Here is a 15,509-nt window from a genome sequence, read left to right as displayed (position 1 = left end):
AATTTCGTGAAGAGTCATAATACTTGAAAAACTACGTCCATCAACTTTAGCAGCTCTTTACTTTAGTTATGTAGCAAGATCAAGCTAACTTTTAAACGTGTGTGTTGGCAAGCCTTAAATATATCTGCATCTAGCCAAACAGCTAATTAGCTAGTAAGCTAAGCTAGCTCCTAACGTACAGTCGGAACATTTCTGTCTCCTCTTCTCATCTTCGTCAATACCCTTCTCTCCGTCCTCTACACATACATTAACCCCAGGCCTTTTGAGCTTTGCGTAAAACACACTACTACCTAATATATGTAAAACGAGATATATCCTATGCTAATAGCGCTTGTATCCAGTAGTTAGAAGTGATGCCCCGTGTCGGATGGACCCCCCCAACAAGCAGCGGTGTCACCAAAGCTGTGTCTCCAGAGCCTAAAGGCCCCAGCGTCATCCCGACTACATGGTCGAAAAGACCGAAAATGAAATAATGACAACGCGTATATGTTCCTAGATAAAGCTCGGACATCAATGTTCTTACCTTTGCTTTGGTAATTATGTGTGTGGCTAGTTTAACAACCGCGAAATTTCCCTTGCCGATGGTCCGCTCGATTTCGTAGTGGCCCACTCGGGCTGGGGGGGGCCTGGTGGCCGAAGTGTGGCCGGGATTGGTGATGCACCCGGGGGCCGTGCTGGTGCGACCGGAGTGGCTGATACCGGAGGGTGGCTGGGCTCGGTTCTGGGAGCCCATGCCTGCGTGGGTCGGTCGGGCAGAGTGCGTAATCCCGGCCGCAGCGGACCCAGCAGCACCTCCGCTTGACACGGCCGCCATCTTCTCGCCTCTCTGCGGGAACAACAAGCAGCCTTGCGCAGCGCGCATCACGGGCACGCCCCCGCCCTGCGTCATTTTACGTGGAACGCTCCTCCGCAGCGCCCTCTCTAGGTTGTAACCGTGGCAACGATCAGCGTAACAAATGACTTCATCCACAGCAACGTATTGTGGTTGCCTTGGCGACAAAGAAGTGCGCATTATCACTTTGGTTCCCATGATTCAGTGATTCTTTGCAAACTGCTGCACTGTGTATGATGATCAGTAAGGCTTTAAAGGAGTACAGCACTCTAACGTTGAAATGACAGATACACATAAGAAGGTTCAGGAAAACAGACATCATGAATATTTCTAGAAATGAATAGTTCTTCACACGTTCAAGCAGTTTGACAGACAAATTATGGCCATTCGGTGTTCGTGAACAACCTGCTATTATGAGTCAAAGCTACGTATTCCTATTTGATCAAATGCTTTTTACATCTAACACTCATGAACAGTTCACATAGTGTTATTAACCCTTTGACACCAAACATACATTTTACTAGTAGCCTATATTTGCCTATTTCATAGTTTAAAATAAATTATATCACTATCACTAATATGAATATGGGTATGCCTACAGCCAAGTGTGTCAGGAGCATTTATGGTCACTTAAAAACTTGAATAGACCAGAATGTATTTTTGTTTATTCTCAGCAGACTCTGTTGAACCTGCAGATATGAAAGGCTTTTTCTTTGCTCACAATTAAAGGCAACAATTCTTAGTTTAAAACATATTCTTTTTGATTTATACACTCTCGCTTAAACACTGGGGGGGTTCTTGGGGACCATCACATAGGCCTAACTGTTTTAGTATAGGCCTATTCCTTATTTTGTCCATGCTTTCAGGTTGAATTGTCCATATGAGTGTAAACTATATTATTAAAGTCGTCTCATGTAGCATCATTATTTTTGTTTGTGTGTAATTTATTATACAGACATATTTTTATATACATATCGTTTTTGATAGCTTCTATACAATGTGCCAACCAGTGACACAAAATTAATACTACGAAACGCATTGAACAAACATCTTTTTGGATTTCTGCAATTTAAATATGAGGGGAGATTGTTTGTATTTTATTTTATTCTACAGCCTCCTGACATGGTTGTAGACAGCACCACTGCATGGTAGAAAAGAGTTCCTGCATCATGTTACCCTAAACTGGATAAGACAATATAAGAGCAGAACTGGCAGCTGCCCTGCTTCCCAGGGCCCTAAACAGAATCGTGTTCAATGTAGGTGAATAGGTTTGAGATAATTGCATAAACTGACTTGTTGATTGTGTTTAGCTGAATGACGTATCTAAAAAACAGGGCCTGCATCGCCACCATTAACAATTTCGAAGAAACATGATTTATGATTACGCAGACCCAGACACAAAAAGACTGAAACATAAATAATAGGAGTACTTGGTTGTTTATAGATATGCAAAATAGTATAAGGCTGCCATTAGGCCGCCTGTTGAAGACTTTGTGGAGGCAACTGGGTGCAAAAAGATCACAGGGAGGAGGATCAATGATACCTGACAGCTCATTATGACAAAATATGGATGTAGCCAAAAATGCAAATAATGATCAGAAGCTAGAGGGGATTTTGCTCTCTTATATAACATCACATCCCATTTGCTAATATGTATGTTATATGTTCCTTATCATAAAGGTTAGCAAATATGTGGTAATAACATTTTATTGATCAAAATAGTAGAACAAATGGAACAATGGCTCTTTATTTATATTATGAAAAAGGCATAAGGTGCGGACTCTAACTTTATCCAAACTCTTTATTTCTAATTATTTCAGATCTAATAATGTTAGCTTGTCTGGGTTTAGAACTCATAAAAATATGTAATAATTTCAAAAAAGGTTAATTTCAGACACTAAAAAAACTAAAAAAAGCTATTCACTATATATGTAAATAGTTGTATTGCATGAACTGATATGTTGATTTGGTATAAATTAGCTGAATTGTGTATTTAAAAGTGAGTGGAGAGCTTGTAATGTTAATTGAATTAAGATGAGAAGTCTTGACAAATATATAATAATATAAATAGTACAAATGCATTTCATACATTTGTAGGCCTACAGAAAAAAGCTGTTCACTACGGTTGTAGATAGTTGCCTAAACTGATAGGTTGATTTGGAATAAATTGAATTATGTATCTGGAAACAGGACCTGCATTGCCTAAATTAACTATTTTTAAGAAACATGGTTTAGGATTAGGCCTACTGAAAAATCAGTTCTGGAAGACAGAGACATTACGTCATGACGTCGCACAGTTTGTTTACTGTCTGAGCGTGGAGGGGGGCGCTAATGTCTCCGATTTTTCATATCATAAACATGCAAAATCTATTCACTCTCCGTCCGAGAAATACTTTCACAATGCCGCAGCGCCGCAAACACATGCCGTGACAACCGCTGGTATTGGAAAGACTTGAACACTTTAACATTTTTCGGTCCGCGAAGCTGGAACTAAAACTCCGATCAAAACATGGAGCTGCCTTACCGACGTCCTGCCCATCAGTGCTAACGTTAGCACTGCGAGCTAACAGCTGGTCAGTCTCTCAGATAAAGAGGAATTGAGTATCATTTTCATCAATCGTGTTGTGTTGGAACCTGTTCTTGGTCGCACAGCAGAGAGCTTCGATTATTTGCAAATAGGACAATCCGTTAATCTGTATCTAAAGGTAAACACGTAGCTTTCTCTTTAGCTTTGCAGCTGTTATTGTCTGTTATAGCAGTGCCAAAGTAAAGCTAGCTAACTATCCTTATATTTGTTGATGAATGGGGTGGAGCGGTTAGTAGTATTGCCACGCAGGCTAGAATCACGTTTCAGTTTAGGAAGACGGTGTCAGACAAAATGGTGTTAAGGAGTTGCTGGAAGTCTCGACATAAAAACAGCTGTGGACCTGCTGGTTGGATCCGACCAGCCCTGCTCTGGTTCTGTGTGACCCAGTGTGTTTGCGGCATTGGGGCGGTTGAGGAGAGTACAAATGTGGTCCAGAAAGAAGCCGAGTTTGATGTGACATACAATGACACTGTAACAAGTCAGAACCAGACCATCTATGCTTTTAATCACACTATCTCCAGGAACAAGGTGAGTTTACATCGCCAAACTGCTACATTTGTTTATAGCTTAATATGACGCAATTGAATAATATGTTTGTTTTCTATTTCTCTGGGTGTCAGACGGAGGGAGTTCGTGTGACTGTGGACGTGTTGTCACGAGGTTCTGATAGTCCCATATTGTTTGTGGTACGACAGAAGCAAGCTGTGCTGTCCTTTCAAATCCCTCTCATTTTAAGAGGCCTGTGAGTATTTTAACTTTACATGCCCTAGTTGTGACACATCTGGAATCATAACATCTGATGTAGACTTTGTTTTTGGTCATTCACTTAAATGTGCTAAACTCACCCTTAATGTTTTCCTCCTGAAACACTTCTGAAGTCCTAACAATCCGACAACATTTCCAGTTTATTACCTGATTACCAGCATAATGCCTTATTGGCTTCTGCTTGCCATAGCAACATCCTAGCTATTACCCTAAATCCTCTGAGGTTTTAGTCAATTATATTCTGTGAATTGTAGAGCAGGGCTAATATTTGCTTAATAGGATAATTAACAATAATAGTTTGTTGTCCTTATACAACACATGGTTGTGCAATGAATCAGTACAGTCCACTCTACTTCATAGACCAAATACATTTTCCAAACCATTAGGGCATACACGACTTCCTCTTTGGTAAATTGAACAACTACACACTCAAATGTGTTTAGATGTGAAAACGTCTCTATAGAGAATTAGAAAAGAAAGGGAACTAACCAGTCGTAGGTTGTGATAGAGCTGTATGTTGTAATGTTTTTTGAAACAATGCTTACACCGACAAAAATCAATTATGGAAGTCTCCACCCCAATGAATAGGCTTGTGTCTGTTAAACTAGGCTTTTATGTATGTTCTTGTAATTGACTGCAGACACTTAGATGATACTGAGAGCAATACTCCAAGGTTTCTCCTAGGGAGTGTATGGCGTCCTGTTGCTGCTTTCACTAGACAGTAAAGCGATATGACTTCTGGTCATGAGATAGAGCTAATGTTCTTGTCTGTTGTCAAGAGCTGTGATTAATAACCATATAAGTGAAGGAAATCTGTAAATGCTAACAGTGCTTTTTCTTTGGATATATGTTGGAGAAGGATGTGTTTTTAGATCCAGGGTCAAATGTATCCCAAGAGATGCTGCATTTTTAGGAATATTGCTTATTTAGATATCATAGTTGTATGTGGACATTTGATAGAATCCAAATGATTTATTTCTTTGATGGAGTAAGCAAGCACTAAGACTCACCAGTTGTCAATGTGGGGACTAAACAACACAGCCTTAAATATGCTCCGGAGTTTTCTCATTGGTTATAAGGCACACAGCCTTTTTCATAACAGGTTAGAAGTTCAGCTGTTTATTAGCTATTGGCTCACAGCCCATCTGCGATGTGTCTCCCACACTCCAAGGTACTATGTGTGGTTGTGCAACACCAGAATAACCTCACTGCAGTCTTGCCTGTGCAGTCTCATGGCCATGCATGTTTTAGCAGATGACTAAAAAAACTTGGTGTTTCACTTCCTCCTTTTAAGATCCTCAAGTGTGAAGATTTCTGAGGAGCCCAGTTTACTGTAAATGAGCTAACCTCAAAGTCATCAGTATTTCTTTCTTCTGTTTCATGTAGTTTCTGTTACATGTTCTTTTTTAAATATTCCCACTTCAATTTGATCTATGCTGTTTGCATTTGCAAACATTTTTCTAGAGCTGGGTATTGATTTAATTGTGCTCAAAGCTAATTCAATATGCATTATTTAGTTACTGTTGGTCATCTGATTCCTAAACAACAATCCTTGGTAATGTCGTATGCTGCTATTATATTAAGTAATCTAATAAAATAATTTCCATCCTCAGTTACCAAGTACATTTTCTTGCTTTGATTTTTATAATACATTCATCCATTACTTAGTTCAAAGTATTTTTCCATGCATGTGTAGATACTTGTTAACCCTCTGGAGTCTAAGGGTATTTTCTTGATTTTTAGATGTCTCCTTAAATCAACTTTTCTGTTACATATCAAAATGTTCAGGACAATCTCTAGACTTGCCAGAAATGCATGTCACTCACCGTAGAGCACTATGTGATGAGATAATTAGCTCTAAAGCTGAACATTTGACATCCGATTTTTGGAAATCTTCAAAACTCTTGTGAAAACATAGATTTACTCATGTCATCCAATTCAAACCTGTTGAATGGTAACTTGAGTTTATTTTTGTTCTATCTCTCTCCAGATACCAGAGAAAGTATCCCTACAATCATGTGGGCCGGACATTGTGCCAGCCTCCGACCCGGGCCTCCTCGGAGAACCAGTTCTTCTTTGTGGACGTGTCCACCCTGTCCAGCCAGGGAACAAACTACCAGCTCAGGGTCAGCCGTGTTGAAAGCTTCACCCTGCAGTGAGTGACATCTGAGAGAATCACACAAACACACGGTGTAGCAGCTATCTGCATTCTCAGCTTCATGAATGTTACTTTAAGCTAGGATTTAAAGTCACAAACAGGTCTGTTACTGGTATGTCTGACATGTTTTTCTTAACCTTGATTACAGGACGGACACGAAATTCAGCTTCACCGCGTCACCCTCCCAACCTCAGGTATTACAGCTCAATACCAAAGCTTTGTGTTGTTATTAGAGATCCGATACCGACTGCATATATGCGTCCAGTATTGGTGGCAATGGAAAAAGCGAGTACATTTATTAAAGGTATTTCTTTGTTATATATTGTTTTACAAAGTAAGTAATACAATGTTAAAGTCAAGCCTGATTCTGCGTCACACATAAAAAAATATTCCTTTCACTTCCCAACAGTGATACATACAGTTTATTATTATACACTCGTACTTTTTATCGGCCGATACACAGAGCCCAAGTCAAGGTATTGGAGTTAAAACCCCCTTGTGTTTCTTAGTATAGCACGTGCTACTCTACAAACTGAACATTTATTCACTGATATCTAGGTTGCAAACAGGGAGAGTGTGTGGGTTAGGTTATCAATGACGAGAAACCTGAGAGAAGATTAGATTAGATTAGAATCTTTAATGACCACACAGCCAAGCTGGTGGAATTCGTGTTCAGTGCAGATTATTACAGCTTGTTCCATACAATTGAATTCAACATACAATAAACAGACAATAAAAAGTACAACACACAGCACAGGGCAAATACATACATCATGACATATATACATAAAGTTCAAGGTGTGATTGATTGTGATTGTTCATTGGGGTTATTTAGAGTCCATTTAGTGTCCGTATTGCAAAGAGGAAGAAGCTGTTTTTGAAGCGGGCGGTTTTGGTGGACAGTGACCTGAGGGCAGCCTCCCTGAGGGCAGAAGTTGGAAGACATGGTGAGCTGGGTGGGAGGGGTCAGAAATTCGTTGGTGGTGAAGTGATTCGAGTGATGGAAGAGGACTGCAGGTGATTTTTGATGCTTTATTGACGATATGTTGAAGTTTATTCCGAGAGAGGTTGTCTGAACTGCTGTACCAGACTGTGATGCGAGGATGCTTTGGATGATGGCTGTGTAGAACTGGATTAGGAGATGTTTCCTCACTCTGTATTTCTTGAGCTGCCGCAGAAAGATGTGCCAAGAAATTTGAGTGATTCTGTGGTGGAAATGAGTTTGCCGGAGATAGATAGAGGTGATTTGGGCTGTGGCTTTCACCTGAAGTCGATGATTATTTATTGGGTTTTTGCTGTGTTAAGTATGAGGTTGTTTTCTGAGCACCAGGTGACTGCTTGATGGATCTGAGTGAGGTATTGTGTTTCATTATTATTTGAGATGAGTCCTGTTATTGTTGTGTCATCTGCGTATTTATATATGTTGACTGTGGAGTGCTGAGATGTGAGTTGGTTTGTGTAGAGTGAGAATAACCAGGGGGATAGGACACAGCCTTGTGGAGCTCCTATACTGAGGTGCAGAAGGAGAGATGTGGAGTTGTTTATTTTGACCCGTTGTTGTCTGTTCCAGAGGAAGCTGTGGATCCAGTGACAGAAGCAGGGGTCAGTGTTCATGTCCATTAGTTTATTGAAGAGTTTTTCCGGGTTGATGGTGTTGAAAGGGGAGCTGAAGTCCAGGAACGAGATGCGGGCGTAGGTGTTGGGGGATTCCAGGTGTTGTAGAGTGTGATGGATTGCCAGGTTGACAGCGTCATCCACGGATCTGTTGGCTTCTGTAAACCATTGAATATGGGTCCATAGAGGGGTTGACGGTGCTGGTTTTTTAGGTGCTGGAGGAAGTGATGCGCTCAAAATGATTTCATCGCCACAGATGTGAGGGCTATGGGTCTGTAGTCATTGAGGCAGGATATTTTATTAGACTTGGGTACAGCGATGATAGTGGATTTAGGAAAGCATAATTAGGAATAAAGGGAATTTCACATTTTACACAATTCTTAAAGGTGGGGTAGGTAAGTTTGAGAAACCGGCTCGAGATACACTTTTTGTTATATTCCATGGAATGCTCTTAACATCCCGATAGCAATGAATATCTTAAGTGCTTTGACAAAAAATCCATAAAAAAATGTCCTCTGTGGAAGCCGTAGTACTGTAAAAAGCACGACCAATCATTTTAGCCGGCCCGGCTAAAGTAACTGGATGGCCTACCTGCCTGACAGCCTTCCATCTGTGCAGAAACTTATCACGTGCCCTCATTGGTCAGGTTTGTGTGTGTTGGAGGAGGGGCTCTGTAAGGAAGGGGCAGATTTTTTCCGGCTGTGTATTTTCAAATTCTAGTGCACTCGAGCTGGTTTCTCCAAAATTACCTACCCACCTTTAAGCATGTTGTGACTTCATTTTTTTCATCCTTTGGACTAACACGTTCTGCTTTTACTGAAAAGAGGAACAAACTAGTTTTTCATTATGACCTTTTGTAGCACCTCTCCCTTGAATCATAACCCTTTAATCCATCAGGTTGGTAATTGTTGTACCAGTACTTCAGTTTATTTACCTATGTTCCATCACATTTTTTGTCTATCCCAACCTCTTTCAAGCATTATAAAGATAGTGAGGAAAAGCTAGGAAACATAAAAAAGGGGTTGATCGTTTCTTCATATTCATATTTTTCCCTATTCTTTCTTTTGCACATTCTCTCAGTACTTCAAGTATGTCTTCCCAGATGGGGTGGACACTGTGATCGTCAAGGTCAACTCGGACATGACCTTTCCCTGCTCCGTAATGTCCATCCAGGACATCCAGGTACACTCTCCCCCTCCCTACATCATCCCCTCAAACCAGACTTCCGATGTCCTCAAATGGCCCCTGCATTGTAGACAGCATGCAGTACCACCATTTGGCCACACGAGGGCAAAATGAAGTTCATGACAATGTCGGTGCATTACCGAGCCCACACTGTCAATTTCATGATGTTCTGAGAAGATTAACTAATATTTGAATCACCTTTGTTGTTAATGGTTGATATAATATTGTTATTTTTATGCAATCCTGTTCATCTTATCTTTGAAGTCTTTGTGTTTCATATTCCATGCTTGTCTTTCTTCTTGTCTCTTTCTTATTAGTGTCCAGTCTATGACCTTGACAACAATGTGGCCTTCATTGGGATGTACCAGACTATGACCAAAAAAGGCGCCATCACAGTGCAGGTAGGGTCTGACACACAGTCGCTCACATGGTCAAAGCTTGTGTGTCAAAGCATACAGCTCTTCCATTACAACATATATCATAATATTCTGTCCTTTTCTGTCATTTAGAGAAAAGATTTCCCCAGCAACAGCTTCTATGTGGTGGTAGTGGTAAAAACAGAGGACGAGGCGTGTGGCGGTCCGCTGCGATTCTACCCTCTCCGTCCTGATGAGCTCATCGACGCCGGCAACCGCAGCAAGCTCATCGATGTGGTTGTCACCCCTGCTATCAACTGTAAGTCACATGTTCACAAATATATACTGTTCAGAGGGAGGAATAATCTTTATTGATTTCTTGTAAACCACAGAGCTTTTTGGAATTATTTGGAGGAAAATGAATTTGTTAAATGCCCACAGTTAAGAAGCTTCCATACGGGTTCAGGTTCACCATTAGTTTTATAATTGTGCCATTGCAGTAAAAGGTTGTTTTCGGTATATCAGCACAATATACAATGCAACTGGGGGAAAGTTATGATATTTTGAAGGATGATTTTCATTAAACCCAGGTCTCCCAAAAGTAATAAACGAGCATTCTGTTCTCTAGAAATTGAATTAATAGAGAAATAAATAATGCAAAACAACGAGTGTTGCTTTTATGCATGCTGCATGTTGTATAATGTATGTCTCCCCCAATTGTAAGCTGTAATGATGATATATCATTTCATTCTGCAGTGCAGGCGAGGTCCTGCAGTGTTATAATGTTAATATGCTAACAGTATGTCTCTCTCCACACAGCGGAGGTGTATGTGAGGGGCATGCTGTTCATTCTGGGCATCTTCCTCTCCTTCTATCTGCTCGTATTGCTCATGACCTGTGTGGAGAACAAGCGGTAAGATTCAGCACTTTTCTCTGACACTAAATCAACAGTTAGTTGCAAACACTTCATACACCCAGGCTTGTTTCACTGCTGAGATCATTTGCATTTGTATATTTGAATAATTAAATCCTTTGCAGTGATACATAAACTTCCCATGTATCTCGCCTTCAATTGTCATTACAGCAGATGAAGCCACAGAGACTGGAGTATTTACCTTAAGTGTTTTGGTTTTCTGGATATATTTTGTTTAAAAATCGTTAAGCCCTTTGAAAAAGAACATTACTTTACAAGTTCACAATGTATACATGTGGTTATTCTGGTCCCAGTTCAACCCAGGTGAGTGGGTGTCTAAGAAGAAAGTAGATTTATACAACTGCACCACAAGAGGAGCACTCCACTGAATACAAATGATTTTAATTTGTTTTCCTCTCTTTTTCTGCAGAATGAAGAAAAGAGAGGCGTTTCAGATTCCTGCCGACATGTCGCCCGCGGAAACAGGTAACCCAGCAACTAGCTACGATGGATCGGCCCATTAGGGGCTCGTAAGAGGGTGTGTGGAGTGTACCATGTTCTTAAAGTTGTGAACGTGTACTGGAGAGAAGGTGCAATATTTATTAGATTACCCCTAACAGACAGTATAGTAGTACATTAACTGTTTTAATGTAGAGTTAAACATTTCTGTGTAATGAATGTGTGTCTTTCGCTCTCTCTCCCTCATGCTTATGTGTGGTTCAGCCTCTCTGCTTGGGAAGAACGGAGATGGTATAACGACACTGTTACTCCTGCCTGGCACTTAAAACTGTCTGTAGAGGCTCTGCCTGCATTAGCTCACATACTATAACTCTCCTGCCATATAAACAGTGTTCATTGACTAACAATAAAGAGATGTGATTGACTATAGAGCTCTAGAGGCTGTGTCGTAACATAAAAATGATAGTATTTCAAGTAAATGAAGCTTTTATGGCTTGCAGATACAGATACACATGACTCACTTTTATTAGGTTTTCCTGTATTTCTCACACATTCTACTATTTCTCCCAGCTATACTGTTTGTTTACTGAAGAGACACATCAGTATATGACATTATAGTCAACAATACGAACAACACAATGGACAAACTAAAGGATGAAATAGAAGTTATCAAGATCAAAAATACAGTAGTTAATTACTGAGATGAATATATTCTCCTCTGTGGTTCTTTAGCCCAACTCTACCCCTCAGTGTGTATCTGTGTCTGCTCACTGCAGTGTATGCTAACATGAGACTTTTTTTAAACTATTCACTTTCATTGCAGCAGTCGCCACTCTTTGCAACAAATTCTGCAGCATTCCCCACTCACATTGTCATCCTAATACTGTCAAATGTAGGCATTTAGAGCCTGAAATAATTAGAGCCCTGCATGTGTTTTTGCATCCCTCACCTCTCTGTGTTCATGTACTAATAACGTAGTGTTTTAGTGTGTAGCCTTAAAGGTCACATGTCATGCTTTTCCGGTTATTACCCGTCCCCTTGTGTGTTATGAAGGTTTTTCTGCATGTAAACGGTCTGCAGAGTCAAAACCCTCAAAGTACACCCTGTAGCGAGTAAAACTCTAAAACAGAAAATACCTCCCCAAAACGCCTCGTTGGAGCTGCAGCAAGCCGTTTAGTGGAGAAAGTGAATACTGCTGAATACACATACTTTACAGAGATGCTGTATGCGAAACCAATGTGAGTTTGGAAAATTGCACAGTATTTTTCTATTTTAGTATACGTCAACAATGGAATTATGATCAGTGGAAATGGCCATGACATGGGAGCTTTAAGATACTAACAAGTATTGGTTGAAGTGGTGCTCATTGTGTGCACCTATACTTTTAAATGTGTTTTTAAATGTGTGCGTGCTTATCTCCACAGGCCAAACTCCAGCCTCAGCGTATGAATATGGATCCTTTGGTGAGTTTCGGAGATTTGTTTACGTCTTTCTTTAACAGTAGCTTTTATGAATAATAATAATAATGAAAAATCCTTCTGTTTTTTTCTCCAGCTGACAACGTTAGCACTCTCAGTTCAGAGGCCATCACTGACAGCGCCACATCCACTGACAACAACTATGGATACATAGGTATGGACACACACATTTCCTCTGTCCCACCCCTCTCACTTTGCAGTATGTCTCCACAGCCTGGCTTGCAGTTAGCTTCTTATGAGCTTCTTCTGGTCCCTCACCTGTCTTCTGTGTGTCTTTGTTCATCAGGACAGAAGCCTTTCAAACGTCGCACAATCCTCTATCACCTTCACCACATAGCCATCCGCATCGGTGACACACTGCCGCAAAATCGTTTTAATAGTTGCACCAAACCAATCAGCGCCGTTTGAATCAAACATCAATGAGACTCAAATGTCGATGCCTGGAGGTGGCAAATTCCTAATCTGATTCAAATGAAATAAACAGCAAAACCTTTTTTGATACTAGGTGGATCAGAGTACCAACAATCATTGCAATGCAAATACTTTTTAAGAGGTGTGATGTGTTGAAACACCTTTTGCATCTTTAAAAAACAACAACTTTGAATCCATGTAATTCACCAGATTGTCCCACCAATGAAACGAGAGGCTTGTTTCTGTTTTTCTTCCATGAACTCCCTTTCTCTCTCCATCAGAGCGATCGCTGGACGGCGTTGGACGAAGCAGGCACGAGTCTCTGAGCTCTGTGGAGGAGGACGACTATGACACGCTGGACGATATCAACTCAGACAAAAACATCGTCCGCACCAAGGTTTGCCCAGTCCCTCCATCTCAATGCACATTGCTTGGTTTTGTCACAATGTTTAAATATCACTTCTCCTTTCCGTTGCTAATTCCACGAGTAATGACGTGTAATAATATCCCCTCCTGAATACAGAAATATCTATGTGTGTCTGACCTGTCCCGCAAAGACAAGAGGATTCTGAGCAAGAAATACCAAATCTACTTCTGGTGAGGATCGTGGTTAGAATACAATTTAATGAAGTACAATGATACATTTGTGAAGATTTCTAAATCCTCCCAATTCAGAGGAAGTCTAATAATGATCTCTTTTCCCTTCAGGAACATTGCTACTATTGCTGTGTTCTATGCACTGCCAGTCGTCCAGCTGGTCATCACCTACCAGACGGTACGCTGATGAGACATGGACGACTGTGAAATAAAATATGATAAATAAAGATGGAAGGTAAACTGACTCTCTTTCTTTCTTCAGGTGGTGAATGTAACAGGAAACCAGGACATCTGCTACTACAACTTCCTGTGTGCCCACCCTCTGGGAGCTCTGAGGTGCGTTTGGATGCCAAATGTATTATCGTAACCACAGTATGGCTAGAAGGTTACATATCGGTGTTTAAACCCTTGTCACACACCATTTTTCATACACAGTGCGTTCAACAACATCCTCAGTAACCTCGGTTACGTGCTGCTGGGATTCCTCTTCCTCCTTATCATCCTCAAAAAAGATATCGTCCACAATCGGGCCCTGTTCCGCAACGATTTGAACGCGCTGGTGAGTAACACGGACAGAAGTTAACACACTGAGACACTTATAATCATGTGTGTGTCACCCAGCAAAGAGGGTTTTTTAGCTCTGTTTCCAAAGTAAATACACATTTTTTGTGATTGAAAACAGTATCTTAGCTAAATTAGCACAATTTGGTAACTTATTGCTTCAATAAATAAGAAGTAATGAAGGGAGTATACAGGCACAATGTCAAATGTTCTATTTATTGAACTTCATTGCTCAATTATAACCCAATGTTCCTTTCTCCCACCCAAAAGGAGTGTGGTATCCCAAAGCACTATGGTCTGTATTATGCCATGGGAACGGCTCTGATGATGGAGGGTCTGCTCAGCGCATGCTACCACGTCTGTCCCAACTACACCAACTTCCAGTTCGGTAAGACTGCATGGGTCCTCTTTTTGACTACACACAGACCACAATCCTTTTTCTGAGATCACCTGCAGCCATTGTTGATCCAACGGAATAACATTTGTGCAGATTGTCCTCTATATTAGTTTCAGAGGTTTACCATTCCACGCTAAAGTCACTTTTATGGAAAATTGCAGTTTAGTTTCCCGATGCCCTTCTGTGCAAATAATCTGGGTCTTGTGATGTTTATACGACAAAAATATGTTTTGTTGACATCTTTTTCTTCATTTCCTGCAGACACCTCCTTCATGTACATGATTGCTGGGCTGTGTGTGTTAAAGTTGTATCAGAAGAGACACCCAGACATCAACGCAAGTGCTTACACTGCATACGCCTGCCTGGCCGGGGTCATCTTCTTCTCTGTGCTGGGAGTGGTAAGTACACACACACACACACACACACACACACACACACACACACACACACACACACACACACACACACACACACACACACACACACACACACACACACACACACACACACACACACACACACACACACACACCATGTAGTAGACAAGTAACATTTTGTATGTGTTTGATGCTCTGTTTTCAGGTATTTGGGAAAGGAAACACGGTCTTCTGGATTGTTTTCTCTGTGATCCACANGTAAAAAAGGGTATTATAAGGTGAAAAGGAGATAGCAAAGTCCTCTTTGATTAGCCGTACGTCATAGACAACCGGCCGTCTGACCAGGTCCGTGACGTCCTATACGTGGGCTAAGTCCTCCCTCTTTGACGAGTCGACTAACTTCTCGTACTCCTGCAGTACCCCTTGACTCCCGAAGAAGACCGTAGTCCTCTGCTGGGGTGGTCACTGACGCCCGAGCCCCAGGACGTCCGAGGGTCGGAGAGTCCTGAGGGAGACCGTAAAGGTGGGACCGGGTCCGTGCTTGGTGGGGTTGTAGACCGTGAAGGTAGGCCCGTTAAAAATATTGTTTAAACGTTTAAAAATTACAAACGTGTCCAAAAAGGCCTACCAGTGTAACGGGAGGGTGGACAGAACTCCGGAACCATCTTCCTTCCAAAAAGCTTCTCAAAGTTATTGTTCACGCAGTGAAGCAAGTCCCCTGAGTTCCTGCGTAAAGCAGATGGTCCAGTACCCAGGGCAGCAGTACCACGGTCCTGGTTCCTTCCACCGGTGCAGTCCTTCCAGCAGGTAAATCTGAAA

At 41.2% G+C, this 15,509-nt stretch overlaps 2 protein-coding genes across 4 annotated transcripts in view; one reads left to right on the top strand and one right to left on the bottom strand.

The window, feature by feature from the left end:
- Positions 1–856, bottom strand: part of sik3 (SIK family kinase 3) — a 31,580-nt gene extending 30,724 nt beyond the window's left edge. Inside the window, 1 exon segment of the mRNA XM_010793871.1 lies at positions 524–856. Within this exon segment, the coding sequence (XP_010792173.1) occupies positions 524–814 (291 nt within the window). The 5' untranslated portion in view covers positions 815–856.
- A 2,332-nt stretch (positions 857–3,188) lies between these two features.
- The window catches only part of sidt2 (SID1 transmembrane family, member 2), a 21,219-nt gene continuing 8,898 nt past the window's right edge, over positions 3,189–15,509 (top strand). The window contains exons 1-20 of one of the 3 annotated variants that reach the window (XM_010793873.1): positions 3,189–3,947; positions 4,040–4,161; positions 6,175–6,339; positions 6,491–6,536; positions 9,037–9,138; positions 9,459–9,542; positions 9,651–9,816; positions 10,317–10,410; positions 10,841–10,896; positions 11,134–11,160; positions 12,294–12,332; positions 12,424–12,501; positions 12,634–12,696; positions 13,040–13,155; positions 13,282–13,355; positions 13,467–13,533; positions 13,618–13,691; positions 13,791–13,914; positions 14,187–14,304; positions 14,575–14,711. In XM_010793873.1, the coding sequence (XP_010792175.1) occupies positions 3,711–3,947; positions 4,040–4,161; positions 6,175–6,339; positions 6,491–6,536; positions 9,037–9,138; positions 9,459–9,542; positions 9,651–9,816; positions 10,317–10,410; positions 10,841–10,896; positions 11,134–11,160; positions 12,294–12,332; positions 12,424–12,501; positions 12,634–12,696; positions 13,040–13,155; positions 13,282–13,355; positions 13,467–13,533; positions 13,618–13,691; positions 13,791–13,914; positions 14,187–14,304; positions 14,575–14,711 (1,989 nt within the window). In that variant the 5' untranslated portion in view covers positions 3,189–3,710. The remainder of the gene's footprint in view (positions 3,948–4,039; positions 4,162–6,174; positions 6,340–6,490; positions 6,537–9,036; positions 9,139–9,458; positions 9,543–9,650; positions 9,817–10,316; positions 10,411–10,840; positions 10,897–11,133; positions 11,161–12,293; positions 12,333–12,423; positions 12,502–12,633; positions 12,697–13,039; positions 13,156–13,281; positions 13,356–13,466; positions 13,534–13,617; positions 13,692–13,790; positions 13,915–14,186; positions 14,305–14,574; positions 14,712–15,509) is intronic. The other 2 variants (XM_010793874.1, XM_010793875.1) reach the window with 2 other exon arrangements.

The sequence above is a fragment of the Notothenia coriiceps genome, unplaced genomic scaffold (genome assembly GCF_000735185.1).
Source record: "Notothenia coriiceps isolate Sejong01 unplaced genomic scaffold, NC01 NC01_scaffold00037244, whole genome shotgun sequence".
NCBI lineage: Eukaryota > Metazoa > Chordata > Actinopteri > Perciformes > Nototheniidae > Notothenia > Notothenia coriiceps.
This window is presented reverse-complemented; position numbering and strand designations above follow the sequence as displayed.